At 35.4% G+C, this 23,427-nt stretch overlaps 1 protein-coding gene across 1 annotated transcript in view; it reads right to left on the reverse strand.

Moving 5' to 3' along the window:
• Nucleotides 1-23,427, reverse strand: part of LOC111511070 (Lysine demethylase 3) — a 701,967-nt gene that overhangs the window by 588,630 nt on the left and 89,910 nt on the right. The window contains exon 2 of the mRNA XM_074183020.1: nt 5,393-5,554. Within this exon, the coding sequence (XP_074039121.1) occupies nt 5,393-5,554 (162 nt within the window). The remainder of the gene's footprint in view (nt 1-5,392; nt 5,555-23,427) is intronic.

Below are 23,427 nucleotides of genomic sequence, written 5' to 3' on the forward strand. Positions count from 1 at the left end.
AAAATAGATGACTTACTTACATCATTGTCGGCGGCAAGTTCTCGAGTTGTCTTATGCGTATTTTCCTCAATTTTTAGAAGTACATCTAACTTTTTTTCATCAGTAAATTGAACATTTCCACCTGGTTTTCCAATATTTTTGGTTTCACGAAACTTTTTCTCAATTTTGCTAACTGTAGACTCTGACACGTGTTCACCAGGGTATTTATTATTAAAAATTTCACAAACCTCCTTTTGAGTTCTTGTTTTATTACCACAACCAATCATAATTAAAATATCTATTCTTTGAGTATCGGACAAATGAACCATAATTAAATTTAATACGCCCACAAATATTATACTGACGTCTTTTAGTAACTTTAAATACCTAAATGACAGCAGCCTACTAGATTCATATCAATTGTTTATTTGGCTTTTTGTCTAATATTTTAGTATCTTCAAAGATTTTTTCCAGGATTCAAGGTTAGTAAGGAGCGTGTTACAGGGATGATCTGTTTAATAGATCAGGTTATTGTCAAGAAGTGAATAATGGTGGTCATTTTGAACATTTAATTTAATTGTAAAAATTAATTTTCTCAGTTATGATTGCACCAAACTTAAAAAACTTTATATTGCTGAACAGAGGACTAAAATCCCTTTCCAACAAGGTGCCACACGCCCCCCTTTGCTATTTAAAATTTTCGAGGGGGTGCTTTTAATTCAGAACGGGTGCTGGAGGGGGATAATATTTTCATACTGTAAATTGTCAATTTAAGAATAAAAATCGACCTGTTTCAGGTTTTTTTCACATAATACATAATAACGCTAAAAATGAATTTATTCCATACATATGGACCGCACTGTAAAATCCTAGTAGTAAACCATTTTATTATATCAGTTTTATGATCTACAAAACATTTTCTTGCCCCACTTTTCCCGTTTTCCGATAAATTGTTAAACATCATTACAATGAGTGGCAATTTAAAAATAAATTGCAGTAGTTGGCCATGATGTAGGTCAGACAAACATCTGGTTTCTTGATGTTATCCATATGTTGGATGACTGACTGGCTGCCTATCTGAAACATCTGAATTCAACCCACAAAAACGTCTGTGCATTTGCATATGGAGATCTGGAAACAGTTTACCCACGAAGTGTGAGAAAACTAGATCTTTTTTCTGACAGATACATGAAATTGAACTAGTTATCCAGAAACTAATAACATATATCACTAATTTTATCTAACTTTGAGAACATCACGATCAGGACGTACAATTTGGCGGTTGAAATGAATCTTTTCATTTATAGATATACATTTTTTTTTACTTTTTTCTGTTCTTTCAGAGAGTGAAATGATTTTGCAATATATAGGAGCAGATGATTTTTTTTGTAAAGTGGAAAATAAAAGAGTTACAAGGAAAGAATTAAGGATGAACCCCAACTTAATTATACAAATCAACATTTAAAAAACGGCAGATTTCTTCCAGTAGATGATAGCCCTTTTTCCAACAGTTTCGATATACCAATTACTTTTTGACCTATGCTTGTAGAAAAATCGATGCAAATAAAAAAAATTAAAACATAATTTATTTTGATATACTCTTATCCCAACGAGTGTCCTGAATGACCTGATTTTCAAAAAACAAAACCACGAAACCGTAGACTAATTGTCAACATACAGGGTGTTTCAAATTCAAGCCTCGCCATTGGGATCTCGGAAACTATGAAAAAATACGAAGATGGTAAAATTGGGGCAAAGTTGCGCATTTACCTGACTAACAATATGCCGTTGAGAAAGTTCTGAAACTCCGAGTATATCCGGAGATATCCGGAAAAAACAGAAATTTTGGAAAATGTTTTTCATTTCTTTCTGGCTTTATTTCTCGAAGGATTCGAAAATAAATTGCACTTCCACATTGCCACTTTTTCCCAGATACATAATGGTGTTTTCAAATCTGCTATCCGACGTTTCGTCTTCCGGCCACCATCATCAACTTTTTTATGGGCGCTACATTGAATTCTATCTGTTTTGAATAGAACTAGATTTTGAATTTTCAATGATGTATCAAAAGTTATCATTCTTTTTCGAAAAATTGGAGATATTGAAAAAAAAATAGATCTTATCATAAAAAGCTGTGTCTTCAAGGTTTCTAAATTTGACTTTCAATTTACAGCCATTGTAATTTTTTTTCAATATCTCCAATTTTTCGAATAAGAATGATAACTTATAATACATCATTGACAAGGTAAAATCTGGTTCTATTCAAAACAGAAAGAATCCAATGTAGCGCCCATAAGAAAAAATGAAGTTGATGATGGTGGCCGGAAGACGAAACGTCGGATAGCAAATCCGAAAACACCATTGTGTAGCAGAGAAAAGTGGCAATGTGGATGTGCAATTTATTTTCGAATCTATCGGAAAATATAGCCAGAAAAAATAGAAACCATTTTCCGAAATTTCTGTTTTTTCCGGATATACTTGGAATTTCAGAACTTTCTCAACGGCATATTGCTAGTCAGGTAAATGCGCAACTTTGCCCCAATTTACTCATCTTCGTTCCCTCATAGTTTCCGAGATCCCAATGGTGCGGCACAATACCAAAGTTCCCAAATTTTATGGATAGAGCTACCACTCAACACCACTCATCATATTTTCAATTATCGATTGTGTGATTTGTTTTTGTATATTTGTCAACTCGTTTTTTTTCTCCTTTCAAACGTTGAGACATTTTTGTCTTAGCATTTCCTCAAAGTAAACCTGAAAGTAATCAACAAGCCCAAGAAATATATAATAGGGGAGCCCAAGCGGGATTTCGGGATTTACTGAAGCGCGGCAGATTAATATACAGGGGGATACCTTGTACCCGGTTAAGTACCTCCACCAAATATGAGACCCATATATAAGGCCGCCTGTGAGGGATAAAAGATCAGATTAGTAAAAAAAAATTGATCATCAGAAATTTTCTAGCACGTCAGATTAAGGTAGGGTGACTTAATTACATGCTAAAAAGTGTATATTCCAGTAATCTGACAATTTGAGAGTGACGTAAAGAAAGGGGAGGGCAGTAAAGTTGTAAAAAAAACGTCATCTCGACATTCTCGAGCGAAGCAAATTTTTTTTATTTTGAAGAAAATAATTCAAGGATATCGAAAAATATACAATCTGATTTCCGCAAGCCGAAATAGAAAAAATTCATCGAGAAAGTTTAATGCGTGCAGCTGCGTGATGCCTATATTTCCCTCTCCGCGTTTCTATTCCTTTTTCACTTTTTCTCTATCTATTACTCTCTCACTCCGTCCCCACTCTGAATTCTGTTGCCATGACGCCATCACAGCTGATCACAGAGACTCGTTCGTGATGAAGATGGTGATGATTAATTAATCAATTAATTGACGGATGTAGCCGTTCCTACGTGTTAGAAAATCATAATGAAGAGAAAAAATTGAAACTTTCTATGTTTTTTACCACTTTTATTTGTAACTAACGTTACTGCAGTTTCGTCCTATAAGGACATTTTCAAACGTATACATATATATTGTATAAGTAACTGCAGTAACGTTACTTACAAATAAAAGTGGTAAAAAACATAGAAAGTTTCATTTCTCTTTTCTTCAATAATTAATCAATTGATTATAAAAAATTTAATTTTTTTGAGCATTTTTTTTAAATTATTTTTTTATAAATAAATCAAGTATTCTACTTAAAAAACACACAGTTATTTATTTGCATGCTATTTCCTGAGCTTATCAATTAAGTTCAATGATTTAAAAAAAAAATAAAAAAAAAATATTTTTTTGTTAGATTAGGCGAATCCCTCTAAATAATCGTCAGATTATGATACATCACGTCTAAAACATAAAGATGAACCATATATATCTTAATCTGACGCGCTTGAGTATTTCAAAATGACGATTTTTTTGCACATTATAATAATGGCCGCGAGTTTGCGTCAGATCGAAATAGTCAGATTATTGAATGAGAGCTTTTTTTGGTGCACTTAACACCCCCTCAGAAAATCTGACGCGCTCGATTAATTTTTTTTTCATTTTTAACCCTTACGTACAACCACTCACATCATGCAAACGATCAGATTAACATACCAACATTATTAAAAAAGGACATTGATGCTATCAATATATGACGCGTATGTATGTATATGCAACAGTTTTTTTTTACTATTTTTGGGAAAGAAAGTTTTTACTACTCCATCTTGATACAAAAAAAAAGAAGGATGAGGGAGTCTTCCAAAGAAAGGAAGGAAGTAACTCTATACATGGATGTGTAGATCATACAAAGAAGTAACTTTCAGACACAAACTGAAAGAAAGTCCTCCTGAAACAGCTACTTTCATGTAAACATTGAATTATACGAAAGAAAAAACTATTTCGAAACAAATACTTCTATATGAACGCTGAATTATACAGAAGATACTTTTCTCTACTCAGTTTGTATTTCAAACATTCGTTGTGGAATAAAAATCAGATATCATTCACATGAGTTCTACTTTAAATGAATGGTAACAAATTGCACTTACATAGAACACTGTCATCCTCTGGTATACACCGATGTTTCGCCTTAAGACACTTGCCCTAAGGCTCTTCAGTACCAAATTGGATAACATTATAGAAAATACAAACACTTCATTCATGAATTACGATTTTTTAATGTCACGAAATAAGCTTGATCTGCTTATGTCATCGATGACATCGTAATGACATTCATTCACCTATTTGATTTAATCCCAGCCAAGAGGAATCTTATTTGAATTGAAGGGGTTATATTTTTTAGGAGTGATTAATTTTTGGGAAAGAAAGTTTATGGCTTTCTACTACTCCATCTTGATACAAAAAAAAATATAACCCCTTCAATTCAAGTTTTTTTTACATATTTAATAATCTATAGCAGCTTCCCCCACCGAGTAAAAGGTATATATTATATAACATTTTTTTCTTCTTATTATCAAGCTTTGCAACCTAATAGGTATCTATGACGCTCCAGTAAATTCCCATTTTGCATCGTGGGCTCCTTTGCTAATAATACATACGCAGATGATAACTGTTTGAACAAATAAAGCGTTAAATCTACTGAAACGATTATCTTCTATTTACGTAATAACTGTAGAATGAGTCGTATAATTTTTACGCTGTTTTCAACAAGAAATTATGATTAAATAATAGATACTATTATCCGGCAATGATTGATGTTAAGAAAAAGAATGCGTCATATACACTGTGCTCATCTTGACGATCCTTCAATTCAATTCAATTCAATTCAATTAGAAAGATTCTTGCAGGACCTTCGTTCAAAGAAGGAAACGAAGAAAAACGTGACCATCTATTTCTTGGTTACACCTGCCTCTCTTTCCCTTTCCAACCTCACCAAAGTATATTTGAAAATAACAAATTTCACTTACGAGTGCTGGCCAAAGTGCGGTGCCATGAGAAGGGGAGAAGGGATCCCTGCGGTGCGCCCATACCAACACTTGTTCGACCATGAACAGGTGAAAAAGACCCTCTTTGTAGATGCTTATCCATTCGCGTCGCTTCCAGTCGACGTCATCGTATTCGACGAGCACCTGCAACAAAAAAACAAACGAATGAACGCCGTGGTTTCGAACGAGTCTGTCGCCGTATTCAGAATGAGGGGTTCAAAAAAATGTACTGTTGATTATCTTGTACAGTTAAACAACGAGGGTAGGTTAATGATTGAATCAACACCTATACAGATATTATACAGGATGTAGTAGAAAGTTAGTATCGCGAATAATAATAATAATAACAGATATGCTTGCCGTTCGGAGTAGTGAAGTGGACTCGTGAGGAGTTTTATCAACTCGACGTAAAGACCCGAAGAATGATGCATCTCAATAGGAGTTTGCATCCCAAATCGTCCGTTCCACGGTTGTACTTCCCCCGACAACAGGGAGGCCGTAGACTTTTGAGTTTAGAGTGTCTACATGACAGAATGGTGCTGGATACAGCCTGTAATGTCTTCAGGAGTTCGGATCCACTGGCAGAAACTCGAGAATTCCGTTAGGAGTACAGTAGGTGGACCCTTTTTACACAAAAAACAAAATACTTACAATCAATAAAGTTTTGTCACTTATTCCTGAATACAGTTTTTTTCCTGATATAAGAGGAACTAGATTATGGAAGATACTACAAGAGCTGAACTTCACTTTTGGAAAACAAGATAAAAAGAGCATGTTAATAGAAAAATCAGAGATTGTAGAATGAAGAAGAAACTATTTAGCAGAAATAAAGAAAGCCTGAACACTGAATAAATCTATTTTTTATTTGGATGGAAACATGGGTCAATGAGGGTCATACCGTCTCGAAGCTTTGGCAAGACCAAAACATCAAAACCCTAAAGCGTGCCTCTCAGTACAACCACACTTAACTACTTCTTGAAAATGCCTTCAAAGTCGAAGCCGAAACGTCGAATAATGCAAAACTTTGAGAGCGGTTGAACCCGAAATTCAGATGTTCACATTTCTAACCGCGGAAACCTATTCTATTTGTATACTTATCTGATGACGTTTCGAAGACTTCATTCATCTTTATTATCAAACCTACGAGCAGTGTGATATCATCAATGTCAATAATAATAATATCAAATTGATTTACATCAAAAGACCAATTATAACTACAAATTATACTTTTTTAAACCGTTACCAGATGATACATTTTTATTTTTTTATGCAAAATTTTATAAATTCAAGTTATTGACAAATTAGATTTTTTTTCAAAAAGCTGATTTATTGATTGCAGTAATTTTTTGCCTTTCCTACATTTGTATTTTTTTCAAAATTTAATGTTCTGATTATTTTATAGATCTGTAGAAGGAATCAATCATAAATAAAAATGCATTTCAGAAAGAAATTGTTCTTCTCAAAAAGAAATATTCGAACAAAATCAGTTTTCACTATATTTCAATTATCTTCGCATCATTAGAAAATTTAAATTAATATCCCCAATCCGACGGCCTATTAATACTATATTTTACGCAATATGATAAACAGCGTCGGCCGCCTCTTTTGAAGTTCTTTGTCGCAAGTCACTCTTTTAATGACTCGTTAGCGGCGTCCTCAAGAGGCATGGCGGGTAGAAATATCTCAGTGACTTTGTGGATGAATTGCAGTGCCACTTGCTTGAGACGAATATGTTGCTTTCTTTGATGTACCGCCATGCTTGCATTCTTGAAATTCTTTCACTCTCACACAATACCTGATGATTATTTCGAAGTTGATTCAAAACTCATATTTCTTACACTATTTGCCCCAACACCATACCAATCAACCATACAAATCAATCTAGTAATCAAAACAAAAAATGCATTCAAATTTCAACACAGAAGTTGTCTAATTACTTGCTTGAAAGAATATCAAAAAATATTAGTCACTGTTCAGTGAACAGTTTGGAAGTCAGTTCAATTAAAAAAAATTGCTTCCACTCCCATCAAGTCGGTAGGACCGTGCGGCATCAGACGAAATTCGTTTGACTTCTATTCGACCTCTATTAAAGATGCATTTGGAGCAACGAGAACATCGCGCGTTCTTGTTCGCAAACATGCGCCAATGCCAGTTAGTTCAGCTGGATGATCACGGGTGGAACTGCATCATGCATTATGCATCGGTAGTGGCTAACGAGCCGCTGACACTGGAAATTAAATTACTTCTGCAAGAACATGAAATTTTACTGGGCGGATTTTTTTGAAGAATGATTAGAGAAAATGTGATAATAATAACAATAATAATAATATACTTTATTGTCATTAAGAATCAATCTTGTGGGCAAAGCTTCTGAAAAATAAATATAAATGTAAGTATAGAAATATAAAATGTGAATATAAAAACACCTACAAAAAGTAAAGTTAGAACATACACTACAGTTCAACGTCGAAATTTTGTAGCAACATGGTTGTGTACAGATTTGTTCAAAAATATTACCAACACTTATATAATAAACATATAAACGTATATACTTATGATGCACTGTTTGGAACCTTTGGTGTAGTAATGAATATTACTGAAGTTTTTTCCCAACACCAAATCGTTATTTTTAACACCTCGACACGTGTTTCGATCACCAAGTGATCATCTTCAATGACGAAGATTAAAACTAGAGCGAGCTAACCCTATTTATGCAAGTAAACCATCCAGGCGTACCAACCATACAGGTATACCAACCTAAATTAATTTTACAATTTTGCCTTATCTATTATTTTACAATATATGTTTATATAAAGCATTTTTCAGCTATATAAAAATAAATTTCACAATATTGCCTATCCAAATTTATTTTTGCAATTTGTCCTTATGTAGTAATCAGTAAACTCAACAACATTTTTTTATTTTACTATATAGCTTGTTAAAATAAAATAAAATGATGTTGTTGGGACACATTGCAAAAATAAATTTGGATAGGCAATATTGCGAAACTAATTTTTATATAGCTGAAAATTGTTTTATATAAACATATATTGTAAAATAATAGATAAGGCAAAATTGTAAAATTAATTTAGGTTGGTATACCTGTATGGTTGGTACGCCTGGATGGTTTACCTGTATGGGTTACCTTTATAGCATAAATAGGGTTAGCTCGCATTAGTTTCTAGTTTTAATCTTCCTCTTTGAAGATGATCACTTGGTGATTGAAACACGTGTCGAGGTGTTGAAAATAACGATTTGGTGTTGGGAAAAAACTCCATTAATATTTATTACTTATTATATACTTATATATAATATTACATAAGTAAACACACCCATTGCACCAGACATTCAAACATTTATATCCAAACAACAATATAAACAAAAATGAACAAAAATCTTATATAACCTAAATTCAAATATGCACATTTTATCATATAGAACTCTTGCAAATTATAATAGGGTCTATCAGCCAAAAATGTTTTTACTCTTATCCTAAACATTTTGATGGTCGAATTTGCCTGTCTCATATCTGAGGGCAAGCGATTAAACATCTTGACCCCATTGTAATAAATAGAATTCCTGACCAAATCTGTTAAAGTAATTGGCCATTCAACGCGGTGGAACGGGTGCTATAAGAATGGCATGAAGCCTCAAATAGGGACATATTTTTGTGAATGAAGCAAACCGTTTCCAAAATGAACAAAGCAATCACTATTAAAATCTTTTGCTCAGCGAATTTGTGTCTCCATGAATCACGAGGTTTGATCTTACACATATACCTGTCTTGCAGTACTAATACAGACAGAAGTGCTGATGAATTGTATACTCCCCAAAACGGTATTCCATAACATAGATGGGATTCAACGAGGGCGTAATACACCTTTATGGGAGTTTTGATTCTCAAATTTATTGAAGTTACTCTCACTGCATAACATCCAGAACAAATTTTATTTTTAAGTTGTTTGATATGGTCAATAAATTTGAGCTTATTGTCAATGTAAATACCAGAAATTTAAATTGAGTCTCGTTCTTGATCACTAAGTTATCACCAAATGACAGGTTATCAAGAGCACATCTGAATGATAAAATGTTTGTCTTAGTGATATAGAAGGATAGCAAATTAGCATCACACCACTCCTTGATTTTTTTCATATCAGCATTGTGAAAATCATTTGAGTTTTTGTCATTCCAGCGTGTCTTCAGCGAAAAGAATGAAATATCCAGAAATGCTCAAATTTGCAATGTCATTGACATATAATATGAATAAGATGGGTCCAAAAACTGATCCTTGTATGACAATACACATAATTTCCTCTTTTTTTTTCTGAAAGTTCTGTTGTTCTTACCATTTGATTCCGTTCTGAAAGGTGAGATTGAAACCATTTGAGCGTCATTTCTCTGTAGCCGTATTGGTTAATTTTTCTAAGCAAGGGCTTATGATCAACGCAATCAGACGCCTTAGGAAGATCACAGAAGACCGCAGCTGCTACATTACCATAATTAAACTTTGAATGAATATCATAAAGAAATGAAAAGATGGCATCGTGCATACTTTTATTGCTTTGAAACCCAAACTGGCTTTCACTTTTTAGATATTGTGGTGTCAGAGGTATTTTCACAAGTTTTTGATAACCTTCACTATAGTTGGAATGAGAGAGATCAAGCGAAGATTCGGGGGATCATCTGAATCTCCACCTTTATATAATAGATGGGCAACGGATGTTTTCAGAAAGTTATAACCAGAAACCAAATTGTCTATTTAATGAAACTTCCGATTCGTCCATTATCATTATCCGATAATTTGTGTAGAAAATTGGGTATATACTTGTAGTTTTTTCTGAAATTCCATAATTCAAACTGAAGCCAATAATATTTGGGTAGAGTGTCAAAAGGGATTTGAATAGGAATAGTCTGTCCTGTTGATTGTGGTGGAATGCTTGAACATCATTTGAGGTATAATTTTTTAACAATGTTAGAATGAGAAATTCAGTTAAACTAGTACATCCGTGTATGTTGTGGCGGGTCTGGAACTAGAACCGCTTATAAATTAACATGGAACTTTATAAATTTGAATAATAATCAAGCAAATTAAATAATTCACTGCCAGAACTGCAGGCTCTACATGCGCATACCATTACCAAAAGCTATTTTTATTTCGATAATTACTAATTCATGGTAATGAGCTTAGTGAATGAGGGGATTCATGGTGGAATAGAATAAATGACATTTAAGCGCTTCCTATCTTTGAATTTAGATAAAAGAAATGTGTGTGAGATATTATCCAAATGTCGTATTCGTTTTAAAGACCTATTGATGCCATTATGTGTAGATTATAACCAAGGGCGTCGCCAGCTTATGACTAAGGGGGGGCAATGGGACAATATTATGGAGAATAAAAAATATGAACGCCTGTTACAGTCGAAAGCATGAAACGTTACATTCTGGAAGTCTTTGCCTCGATGATGATTGTAATAAGAACGGTTCTGATATCAATGTATGAAACTTCACCACAATAATTAAATCAAACTTTCAAACACAATAATTATTTATTTTAACGAAAATAATATTCAATTAAAACATAACCTGCGGGGATTTATTGCAAAACTTTCAACCACTTTATCATTAAAATTATTCAGGTTTATTTTTTGGAAAAGAAAGTTTTTGGCTTTCTACTACTCCATCTTGATACAAAAAAAAAGAAGGATGAGGGAGTCTTCCAAAGAAAGGAAGGAAGTAAATCTACACATGGATGAGTAGATCATGCAAAGAAGTAACTTTCAGACACAAACTGAAAGAAAGTCCTCCTGAAACAGCTACTTTCATATAAACATTGAATTATACGAAAGAAAAAATTCTTTCGAAACAAATACCTCTATATGAACACTGAATTTTACAGAAGATACTTTTCTCTACTCAGTTTGTATTTCAAACATTCGTTGTGGAATAAAAATCAGATATCATTCACATGAGTTCTACTTTAAATGAATGGTAACAAATTGCATTTACATAGAACACTGCCATCCTCACTGGTATACACCGATGTTTCGCCTTAAGACACTTGCCCCAAGGTTCTTCAGTACCAAATTGGATAACATTATACAAAATACACACACTTCATTCATGAATTACGATTTTTTAATGTCACGGAATAAGCTTGATCTGCTTATGTCATTACGATGTCATCGATGAGATACGATTTTTTCAACTTTCCACCCCATTTTAACCCCCTCAGACGGACTGGAAAACTATAACGTGAAGTTTTTTCTGTCGAGTAGATCATCAGGAATAACATATCTCAATTTTGTTGGTGTACAAAGTCGATTTCTCATGTTACGCTCTTTTTAAATATTTCCACCCTATTTTCACCCCTTCAGACAGTTTAATAAACTAGGACAGTTCTTTTTTTTACTGATTCAGTCAATAAGCGTATCATATTGAAAAATGGTAGGTGTGCAGAGTCGCTAAATGAAAAAATAATAATGCGATATTTTTTTCTCAGTGTACTTCGTGGATGTGGATAACTTCACACCCGTCAAACATTTCTTCATCAAAATATCGCATCCCAATCGATAGTTGTTCAGTGCCAGAAATATCAGCTGTTTCGTCTGCTACCACAGTATATGCTGCTGCTTCTTTCACTTTCTTCATAATATCAGCCTTAATAACGCGTCCACAAATACCAATAATTTCATTTTGAAAATCCACTGAACGGTAGCTTGCATTCTCTCTCCCTTACTCAATGTGTTTCTTTAAAATCGCCAACGGTTGGCAGGGGGGAGGGGTAAACGCCCCCCCTGCCACCCGTTGGCGACGCCCTTGAATATAACATCGTTCAATTGTCCGCTATGACTTTCCTTGGTGGAGCGCTTGCGAAACGACCCATTTTCCGTGACTGTGGCGCATAAATCAGACTAAATTTGACCGATGACATGGGTTATGTTGGTTTTGAGGACCGCTGTGGTTTTGAGCTTATTAGCATACACCTGCCACTTTAGAAAACCCCACCAGAAAAAGTCTGTCAGCCCGGAATCCACACCAAACAGTGACTTTTTCGTGCATTGCACGCTCTTGGATCTCATTTGGATTTGTATCGTCCCAAGTTCGACAATTTTGTTTGTTCACGGACTCATTGTCAATTGCAGAGCCCACAGACAGCAGCGATGTTTTGCCAACTAATTTAACAAGATGACCGTTATCAATTGTCAGAGTTCGAAGTTCCTGTTGGAAGACCCTATATCAGGTTTAACAATAAAATTGGGAAAATACGATCTCTCTCCTTGGCTCGTTGAAATTAACCGTTCCTCAACTTCGAAATGTCCCTCTTGCTTCTGCTTCTTCCATTATAATTTCTGTCAGTTTTCTCATGAATCATAATATAGAAATGAAGTGAAGAAAATCCTAAAAACACCTCTTTTCATAAACTACTACTTCATTAATTACTACCAAAAAATCTTCGGATTGTTATTAATGAATTCGCTTTCTTGAAACTTCATTTTCATCTTCCTCTTTGAAATTCATGTTTCGCAATTCAAATTGATTCATCCTTAGCAGAAAATTCCACACTCCAATCCACATTCCATTCCTGCAACGTGCAGCAACATCCAAACTAATCCACTGGGGAAAAACTGGCGTAACTTTGACCTAGAAAACTTTCTTCCAATATTCACGAAAGTTACTCGACGAAAACAAAGGACGGCCATTCGAATTTTACTCGCAGTGAATTTCCGACTCACAACTTTCGAAGTTTACATCAGAACTGCAGCGGAAAATGCTGAATAGAAAACATAAAAGAATGCCGCTCGATGGAGCATATGGAGACATAACAGACTCGGAAATGAAAGGTATTCGGAAATGGAAGAAAGTAAAATGTTATTGAAGTTGTCGGAGATACAATAACCAAATTTGGAGGAAGCCTTCAGTTTTTGTTTCCTTCTGTTTTGTAGATTAAATTATTGGTCCTTCGTGATTGAAGACTAGTTCAGTACAACAAAGACATTGTGTGGCATCGAAAACGAAACAGATCGAATATCTTAAAGATACTGTAATGAATCTGAAGCCGGCCCTGACCGTTATCTCAGACACCAAACATATGACTCACCGCGAAAGGAATGCGATCGACGAATCGCCACGAAAAGAATAGATGAGTACCGAAACCGCTAGAGGTATCTAGAACGTTCGTTACCAATATAAAAGGTCGGGTCCTCGCTCAGAGAGGGAGTCTGTATCTAGAAAGTGAATCGTGCGTTTAAAGAAAGAATTCTAACCGTGAAGATAAATTAAGCGTTAGTTGCTAAGTGTTGTATATAAATTAGTTGTGATAGTGACATATTGTTGAAAATGAATTTGTTAAAGACAGTGAATTCTTTGTGAATTCAATACGCTTGTTTTGGGAAAAAAGCAAGAATAGGTCGATTTTTTGTTCAATCTTTCTATTTCAACCCCAACTGTCACACCTCAAGTGTGACATAGACGAAATCCATCTTCATTTCGTTCAGGTTTGGAGACCAGCTCCCCTACCCTTTTGGCTGATCATTGGCCTTGAGAGGGACCAATGGGTACATGACTGATGGATGACGGCATGAAGTCCTTAGACATCAGTGCCGCCCTTCACGGGATACCCCTACCTGGCTGGGGTGGGATGGATGAAAAAGTTATTCATCCTTTAACGGGGGACATGAGGGCCTCATTCGACAGAGTGTCGGGGCCTTCTATATCGGGAGGGGTCGTCTACAGCATAATCTGTGACTTCCCTAACTAACGGGTTTTCGTGAGTTTCCGTTTTTTCGAAAACTCTCACATTCCTCGACTGAATGGACTGCCGAATGGAAGTGTGACATAAATTGGAGAAGTTGAATTTATAATAAATTCATCCATGTGAATGTTCACTATTTATCGTTTCATTTTGGCGCCCTCTCGCGGGCGCCACAAAAACCGTGCATAATTTCAACCAGTGATATCGGTGACTCTGAATTGCTATCATGTGAGAGTTGCTCGTTTGAGCACTGTCAGACGGGTCGAAAATAACGAGGTGGAGCACTGTTCTGCTGGAAATGTAACAGATCCTCCTGCAACAGTAAATTACCGTCTGCATCAATTTGAGTTCCTAGTTTGTGAGTTATAATTGGATCAAAAGGATTAATATACAGGGGGATACCTTGTACCCGGTTAGGTACCTCCACCAAATATGAGTCCCATATATAAAGCCGCCTGTGAGGGATAAAGGCTCAGATTAGTAAAAAAAATTGATCATCAGAAATTCTCGAGCGCGTCAGATTAAGGTAGGGTGAGTTAATTACCTGCTAAAAAGTGTATATTCCAGTAATCTGACAATTTGAGAGTGACGTAAAGAAAGGGGAGGGCAGCAAAGTTGTCAAAAAATAACGTCAATTCGACATTCTCGATGGTAGCTAATTTTTTTTCTATTTTGAAGGAAATAATTCAAGGATAACGGAAAATATATCATCTGACGATTTCAGCAAGCCGAAATAACAAAAATTCATCGATAAAGTTAAATGCGTGCAGCTGTGTGATACCTATATTTCCCTCCGTTTCTATTCCTCTACTCTTCATTTCTCTATCTATTACTCTCTCACTCCGTCCCCACTCTGAATTTTGATGCCATGACGCCATCACAGCTGATCACACAGACTCGTTCGTGATGAAGATGAAGATGATGATTAATTAATCAATTAATTGATGGATGTAGCCGTTACTACGTGGTAGGAAATCATAATGAAGAGAAGAGAAATTAAACTTTCTATGTTTCAAACTATATATTGTATAAGTTTGAAAATGTCCTTATAGGACGAAACTGCAGCAACGTTAGTTACAAATAAAAGTGGTAAAAAACATAGAAACTTTCATTTCTCTCTTCTTCATTAATTAATCAATTGAATATAAAAAATTTTTTTTTTTTGAGCATTTTTCAAAAATTATTTTCTTATAAATACAAGTATTCTACTTAAAAAACATACACTTATTTATTTGCATGCTATTTCCTGAGCTTTTCAATTAATTGAGTTCAATGAATTGAAAAAAATTAAAAAAAAATATTGTTTTTGTCAGATTAAGCGAATCCCTCTAGATAATCGTCAGATTATGAGACAGCACGTCTAAAACATAAAGATGAACCATGTATATCTTGATCTGACGCCCTTGAGTATTTCAAAATGGCGAATTTTTTTTTGCACATTATAATAATGGTCGCGAGTTTACGTCAGATCGAAATCGTCAGATTATTGAATGAGAGCTTTTTTTTGTTGCACTTAACGCCCCCTTGGAAAATCTGACGCGCTCGATTAAATTTTTTTTCTTTCCACCTTTAACCCTTACGTACAACCACCCACATCATGCAAACGATCAGATTAGCATACCAACATTATTAAAAATATGTAGGACATTGATGCGCTCGAGTATGTCCATGCAACAGTATTTTTTTACATATTCAAACATCTATAGCCGCTTCCTCCACCGATGAAAAAGTATAAATTATTTAAATTTTTTTCTTCTTATCATCTAAGCTTTGCAACTTAATATGTCTCAATGACGCTCGAGTAAATCCCCATTTTGCATCGTGGGCTCCCCTGCTAATACAATAATGCATCTCATAAAAGGCAAATTCTAATAACATGCGTAAATTTATAATGTGATTTTTCGGAAACTGTTCATCAAAAAATAAAACGTTAGGGTATCGTTGAAAACACAATTGAACGCCATTCAAAACGATGTCCCATTTGACCCCCCTTCCCATTCAAAATTCTATCTTTCTAGTGAAAGTGTCCCCCTTGACTATAAAATCGATCTGTTTTTTTTTATTCCTCATATTATTTAATGGAAGGAAGATATTAAAGGTGGGAAGTTTTCAAATTGACACCCTGTATAAAAGACTCACTTTTAAGCCACGGCATGTGATTCGTTTTGGGCAAGATTCTGTTCAGTGAAAATCTCACAAAGTTTTACTTAAATACGTTATGAATTTACATCAAGTATGGGCCAATTACATCAGAAATATGGAATATAAATACTGTAAGGAGGCAGGGCCGTCGCCATGGGGGGATGGGGGGAAACCTCCCCCTGCTTTTTCGATTTGGGAAAAAATTGGGAAATTTTGGGCCGTGAAGATTGAAAAAAATAATAGTAAAAAAATGAATGAAAATTAAAAAAAATTAAAATGAGAGAAAAGAAAGGGAGAGGTAATAAGACAAAGGCAAGAACCGGAAGAAGGTTGGGATTTCCCCTAAAAATATAACCCCTTCAATTCAAAAAATCACAATATTAGTTAAGTGTGGTTTCCTTTCATTTGTATTGATTATTCCTATACATGGTGGGTATGGTGGAAGACCAAGGATCTTGGTCCAAAGTAGAATCATTCCCATTATTATTTTTGTAATTACCAAACTTTATTTTTGTTTATGCATACCCTAACGGGCATAAGCATTCAGCCAATCTTTGGATAGCTAAGTAAAAAAATTAATATATTATAGTAGTAACTAATCCCTCGGCTTTCATTTTTTCGAAAGTTGCTGGTGGGGTTGGGAAAATTTGAATTCCTCCCCTCCCCCTAGTATTTCTTTTCGCTACGGCCCTGTAAGGAGGTGACTGTATTTCAACTGAAAATAAGATTGACCCACACGAAATCAATTTCATAAATCTAATCTACGTCCATGTTCTTCGACTTGAGAAACGTTCCATCCACAATTGAAAAATCAATAAGCCATGCCAAGCGAGCTCGACAAAGCGGTGACTTTCACCGATGCTTCATTAGCAATTTCGATAGAGAGAGAATAGCGGACGTAATTTATTCTCGAAATAATCGCTTGTTATGGTATATTTATGCATCCAGCTCGTTCGAGCGGTCGCCTTCTATGGTAATTGGCCTTGAATTAAACGTTACGTTTCGAATTTCATTAGCGACTCGGCAGTTAGTCCGAGAACATTCGGCGTGAGAAAAAGTGAGTGGAAAAACAGAAAATCCTTAAATCAACGCATAATTATTGTGACCTCGGAAGAGGTTTAATTACTGAAGATCCTCAAAGAATAATGATGGTTCAAGGCACTTCGAAATATTAAGCAGGGTCCACACCATGCCGCGGTAGGCCGGGCGGGTTGACCCGGGTGGGCTAAGCCGGGCGAGTACGTTCGGGCCGGCACGACGTCCACACCGAAAACGAAGCCGACCGGGTTATTTCTACCTAGATTATTTAGTTACAACACCAAGACTGGTGACTTGTTCGTCATTCCACTCCATCACTTAAAATGAACAATAAAAAACCCTACTTAAACAAACTGAGTCGAAAATAAAATAATTCGTCTAGTTCGGTCGGAGGTTTAATTGTAACTGAAGCCGCTCGGGGCCGCTCGGCACGTCCCCACTCTATATTTTTGTTCGGTTCGGCTCGGCTTCCTTTGATCTGTACCTACTTGGGATCGGCACGGCCCGGGCCGGCATTTTCTAACCCGGCAAAGCCGCCCGGGGCGTCTACATCAACGCGGCTTAGGCCGCCCGGTCAGCCCGCCCGGCCTACCAATAAAACTGTTCTCTATTGAATAAATGGCAAATATTTTCCATAAAAGACATAGTTTTCCCGGACTATATCATAATCGTTTTCATTCGCTACTCTCCTATGTAAAAATGCTAATTTCGAGTATTGTTGTGCTTGCGTTGCGTCAGACCATTATTTATTTACTTGGCACTCGTGTGAGCTGGCGTGCATATAGCCGAGACATGCGGAAATAAAGTGAGCGTGTCCGATGTCTATTGCATAGAAAAACAATAAAATACCCGCAATTAACTATTTGTTTCGTCACCTTGAGGTAAAATATGAATGGCTGACGTTATTGATGAAGGAGGTCAGCCTATCGAGAATATTTGCTAAGCTCATAAACAATTAATGTTACTGGAGTTTTTTCCCAGCACCACCTCGACACGTGTTTCGATCAACAAGTGATCATCTTCAAGAGGAAGGTTAAACTGATATGTACCGCTCGTGATGGAATCAAATATGCCAAGTCACTTTATTTATTTATATACTGTTCTACAGATTACACGCAACTACAGAACAGGGATATAAGTCAAATCACAATACAATACAGTTACAATAAGTTGTGAGATAAAAACAATACAATTAGCTGAAGTAAAAATACCTAATCTCAGAGATGAAAAAGTAAAAAATGTTGAGCTGACAACTTGCAGAATTGCATTTGGCACACATGTTATGCAGAAGTGAACGTTTTAGAATATTTGTACGTTGTGTTGGCAGATAAAAAGGACTAACCACTCTAGAGGTTGGTCTAGGTACATTGAAATTAAGTTTTTGCAGAAAATGTGGGTCAATAATTAATCAATAAATAATCAATATGAATCAGTTTAAAAAGAAAATTTGTGAAGTGACAATCACAACGGCAACTCAAGCTAATCATAGCATGTCTAGCTAACAATGCCAATTCTGTTTGCAGCAGACAGAATGACTTCAATGTGTGGTACGAGGAAAAGTTTTGTGTCGAAGGTAATACCTAGATCGGTAAATGTGAGAGGCCGTTGAAGTGGAATATCGTTTATTAAATATTGATATGAAAATCAGTGATTTTTTACATTACACTTACTCGTGTTTAAAGGAAGATTGTTGCGAAAACACCATTGCTCAACACGTTTCAGATTGAGGGAGAGTTGAAACCAGCCCTCGATGCCATTGATCTTACAATATAATCTCAGGTCATCCGCGTATATCAAACAGTTGATGTCAATGACCTCAACTATGTCGTTTATTGAGGCGTTAAAGAGAAGTGGACCTAGGTTGTTTCCTTGTGGAACACACGAGGTAGCTGCATATTCCACGGGACTTGAAGCCACTCCTGTCAGTAAAGTATGATATAAAAAGTGCAACAATCGGGAATCCAGTCATCGAAATTGAGTTGAAAAATAGAGCTGTTTTGGATCGTAGGTTAGAATCATGGGAGGACGCAGACTGATCTAAAGCCCCATGAGATGAGGGTGGTTGCTACAGACAGCCAAGCAAATTCTTTTATTAAATCAGATCTGAAGGACGTTGAATGTCAAACTCCCGTGGAAGTATCTATATAAAAGGGAGACAAATCTCCATCCTTTCTTCGATGTTCCCGGCTATCAAGGTTGCACGGTATGCTTGGGAGCGAAGCTTCATATATGAGAACAATACTCCAAAGGAGGTCTCATCTGAGCTTTATAAAGAATCGAAAGTTGCTGAGGTGTGTACAGTTTTCTGGTTTGGAACAGTGTTCCAAGCTTTTGAGAAGCAGCCTTTGCAATTCCAGTGACATGATTGGGCCAAGACATATTGGTGTCCATTCTGACCCCCAACAAACTTATCGAATAAGAAAGCGAAATTGTCTGACATGACATTATTATATCCGGTTCGGAGACATTTGTCTTTTTGGAGAAAACCGATGCCTGGGTTTTTGTGGTATTGAATTGAACCTGATTACTTCCACCACAATTCGAAATCACTTCTAGATCCTCTTTAAGATATGCCACCTCCTGCTGCCGGTGAAGATATGCATCCATAGCCGATGTCCTGGAATCCAAATGGAATGACTAGACAAGTGTGCATTCGTCAGCAAAGCAATATATTGGATTCTTTGATTTTTCCAACAATCGTTGATATACAAAAAAAGAGGTTGGAGACAATATGGCTCCAGATGTCGCAGATGTCTCAATTTTAAGATAAAACTGTGAAAACTTCAATTTCTTCATACACTCAGATGCATGATAAACAATCTTGTTTAGAGTGTCATTCAAAAGTTTGGATTTTACCACCTATAGATGACGAAATATAACCTTGTTTCTCCTCGTATAATATGCAAAAATGGGGCCTTATTAGGTATTCTTGTTGTGAATTGATCTGGAATAATTTTCTTCCTACTGATCAAAATCGGGCTGGAAATAATAATAGTTATCGAAGATGAAATTTGGTAACATTTGGCAGCATTTTATGCACCGAGTGTATAAAACTGAAAATGACAAATTTTCATTTGTTTCATCATGTTTCATGATGAATATCACTGGTTCGGACTTCCATTCTCTATTATATAAAATGATTTGAAATCCCTGAAACAAATAAAAAAGGAAGAATTGAAAATGAATGGCTCAAAATAACAATTATATTAACCAAAATAAACCTGAAATGAAATAATAGTGAAATAAAATACAAGTAAAAATAGAACAATTGAATAAATTAAAATAAAGAAATGAAAAAAGAAAATAAAAATAAAAAGTGGAGAGATTCCAAGTCACGTTAGTTCACAACGTTTCGATTGTTAGTATCTACAATCGTCTTCGGGTGATGACTGGTCCACCAAAAAACTTGTCTCTGGCGGTATTTGGTGGACAATTGAGTTATTTCTTTGGTCCCAAGTTTTCACAGACAGGTATTTTCATTTGTCAAAATTCGAGGGTTTCTACAGATTATTTTTAGTATTATTGTTGATCGGGAGGTAAAAATATGATCACTGGAATCAAAAGATGACATATTTCAGAGGCGTGCTGTTCTGTTTACTTATGTTCCGAGTTATTCTATAACATATGGCATTTTGTGCACCTAACCTATCTTCCTCTATATAAATAACAAAACAACTGTTATTTATGTGGCTTGTGGAGGTGGAATTGAACTATAATTTATATTTTGCCTTTATTGTTGATTTATAAAGGTACGTATAAATTATTTCAACTTGATATAGGCGCTGTTGCCAATATGTGAATTAGAAACAAAACCCTTTAAAAATTAAAATCCAACATTTGAAACATCAATTTGAATACTTTTCGAAGTGAATTTGAAAAACTCATGAATTAAACTCAACTTTATTTTGTACAAACTTGCATTTGCTGTAATAACCCAAATTGAGGAACATTCCCCATTAGCTGCCTGAAGTTCTTTCAAAAGAATTGTTTCGGAGTTTTTGGGAAACAAGAAAGTAGAAAATTACGAAACACTTGTAGAAGAACTACTTGAAAACTACTGCAGAATGGAATGTCGCATGTCTCACAAAATCCATTTCTTGCACTCCCATACAAGGGGAAAGGTTCCACCAAGACATACTGACAATAGAGCAACGTTACCAAGGCAATGATGGGGGATTATTGTTGGTTCCTTATGAAGGGAAAACGATGAAACAACTAAACGAAAGTCAACATTTGCAAAAAGGTTATGCACAAAAGACTTCATTTGAATGTCTTTTCATGTGTAAGTATTGTAAATACACATGTTTTTCATTCTCAAAATATATTGGTTTTTTCTTGCTTTGATCTTATATTTCCCTAAAATATGTGAAATTGTCTATATAAAATAAAAATAACTATAACTCAAAATCTTTACGTGATGGACAATTTTTGATGTTGAAGTTGAAGTCGAAATTTTTTTTCTTATTTGTTGGCTAGTGTTATGATTTTTTGAATGTTCATAAGATAACTACGAGTAGACACATCCTTAGGAGAAGTTATTTGAATTGAAGCTCAAATCGAGTTCAAATTGTAGGCTAATTTCGAATTTGAAAGGTATGTTGAAAAAAAACTTTATCACAAATTTCATCAATAAACTGTGAATTACTTGAAAAAATGAAAAAATACACGACTGTTCCCTATTTCGATGCAATCGCATTTCTCATAGAATTTTTCCGTGACATTCTCCACATCTGCGGGGTCAACTTTCATCATCGCAAAACAAACTCATCGTATTACGGAATTCGCAGAAACACATCGATCGCGTCTGTCAATAAAGCCCGGGCATGGTGAATAAATCGCATGTAAATGCGTGGACACACAAAACCGAATGTTGCTGCAATGTCGGCCGAAGGCAAACATAAACAAGGGTCGTTATTTTTCGAGTGAAAATTCCAAATTGCATCACCGCTAATCGATTGGTGTATCCAGTACACACAAAATGCTAATTGGATATTGCAAAACGGGTGGGCGGACGATTTGCATACGAATTCGCTATGAAAGAGATTGATGGTGTACACCAGAATAACGCAATTATTCCGTACGGTGATATACAGGGTGTTGGGGATGTCATTCTAGTTAATTCCTCTGGTTGGCTAAAGTTTCCAATTGAGAAAAGGACGTTCTACAACAACGTATGGAAAAGTATCCATTTCTTGGAGGTATTTAGATGGCAATTGTCATTTCACAATAAACAGGCCAGTAAATATTTAATAATAATAATAATAATACGTTTTTATTTACCATAAAAATACAAATGGAATTGACAAAAATTAAATAAAACAGAATACAGGAACAATAACAAAAACAAAGAAAAAAAACTTCCAGTATATGGTGAATAGGCGGAGTATCAGCCAAGGCTGTTTTTAAACTCAACCTGGGAGAAACTATAGATAAATAATATGAACACAAGTCGAGTTAACAATATCAAAACATTTTAGTTATTGCTTTACTTTAGAAAATTCATTTTAGAAATACCAAGAAGGTCGGAAACGGGCAAGAGGCTAATGACTTGGGGATGACTAGAACTGAACTGTTCTTTGTAGTGAAGCTGTTAATCGTAGAAAATGTTTTAAGCTTCTTCAGTAAGTAATCAGGTTGTCGAGTTATCAAAACTTTATGTGTGTTGGTAAGAAGGTGTAGAGTTCTAAGTTTCTCAACATTTAACCATCCTGATTCTTGCATTGCTGGGGATATATGGTCATATTTCCGAATACCAAACGAGAAACGTAGACAGCTATTCTGAATACGCTGTAGTCGGAGAGCATCCGATTGTTTGAAAGCAGGTCCATAAATACTGTCGCAATAGGAAATTTTTGACATAATCAGAGACTCGCATAGTCTAAGTTTTAAGTTTGTGTTGAGCAAATCACGATTAGGAAAAAGCTGTCTGAGAACGTTATAAGAAGATTGGTTCAGATAGCTGACATGTTTAGTAAAGCGAGAACCAGATCAAACCACAATCCTAAATTTTTTATCTCGTCCACGGTGGGAAGTATATCGTTTTCAATGCGAACTTGAAAGGTAGAATTGGTGAGCTTTCTGTTCT

Source organism: Leptinotarsa decemlineata, unplaced genomic scaffold (genome assembly GCF_025532065.1).
Source record: "Leptinotarsa decemlineata unplaced genomic scaffold, Ldec_3_MD MMD2_tig00026330_RagTag_RagTag, whole genome shotgun sequence".
NCBI lineage: Eukaryota > Metazoa > Arthropoda > Insecta > Coleoptera > Chrysomelidae > Leptinotarsa > Leptinotarsa decemlineata.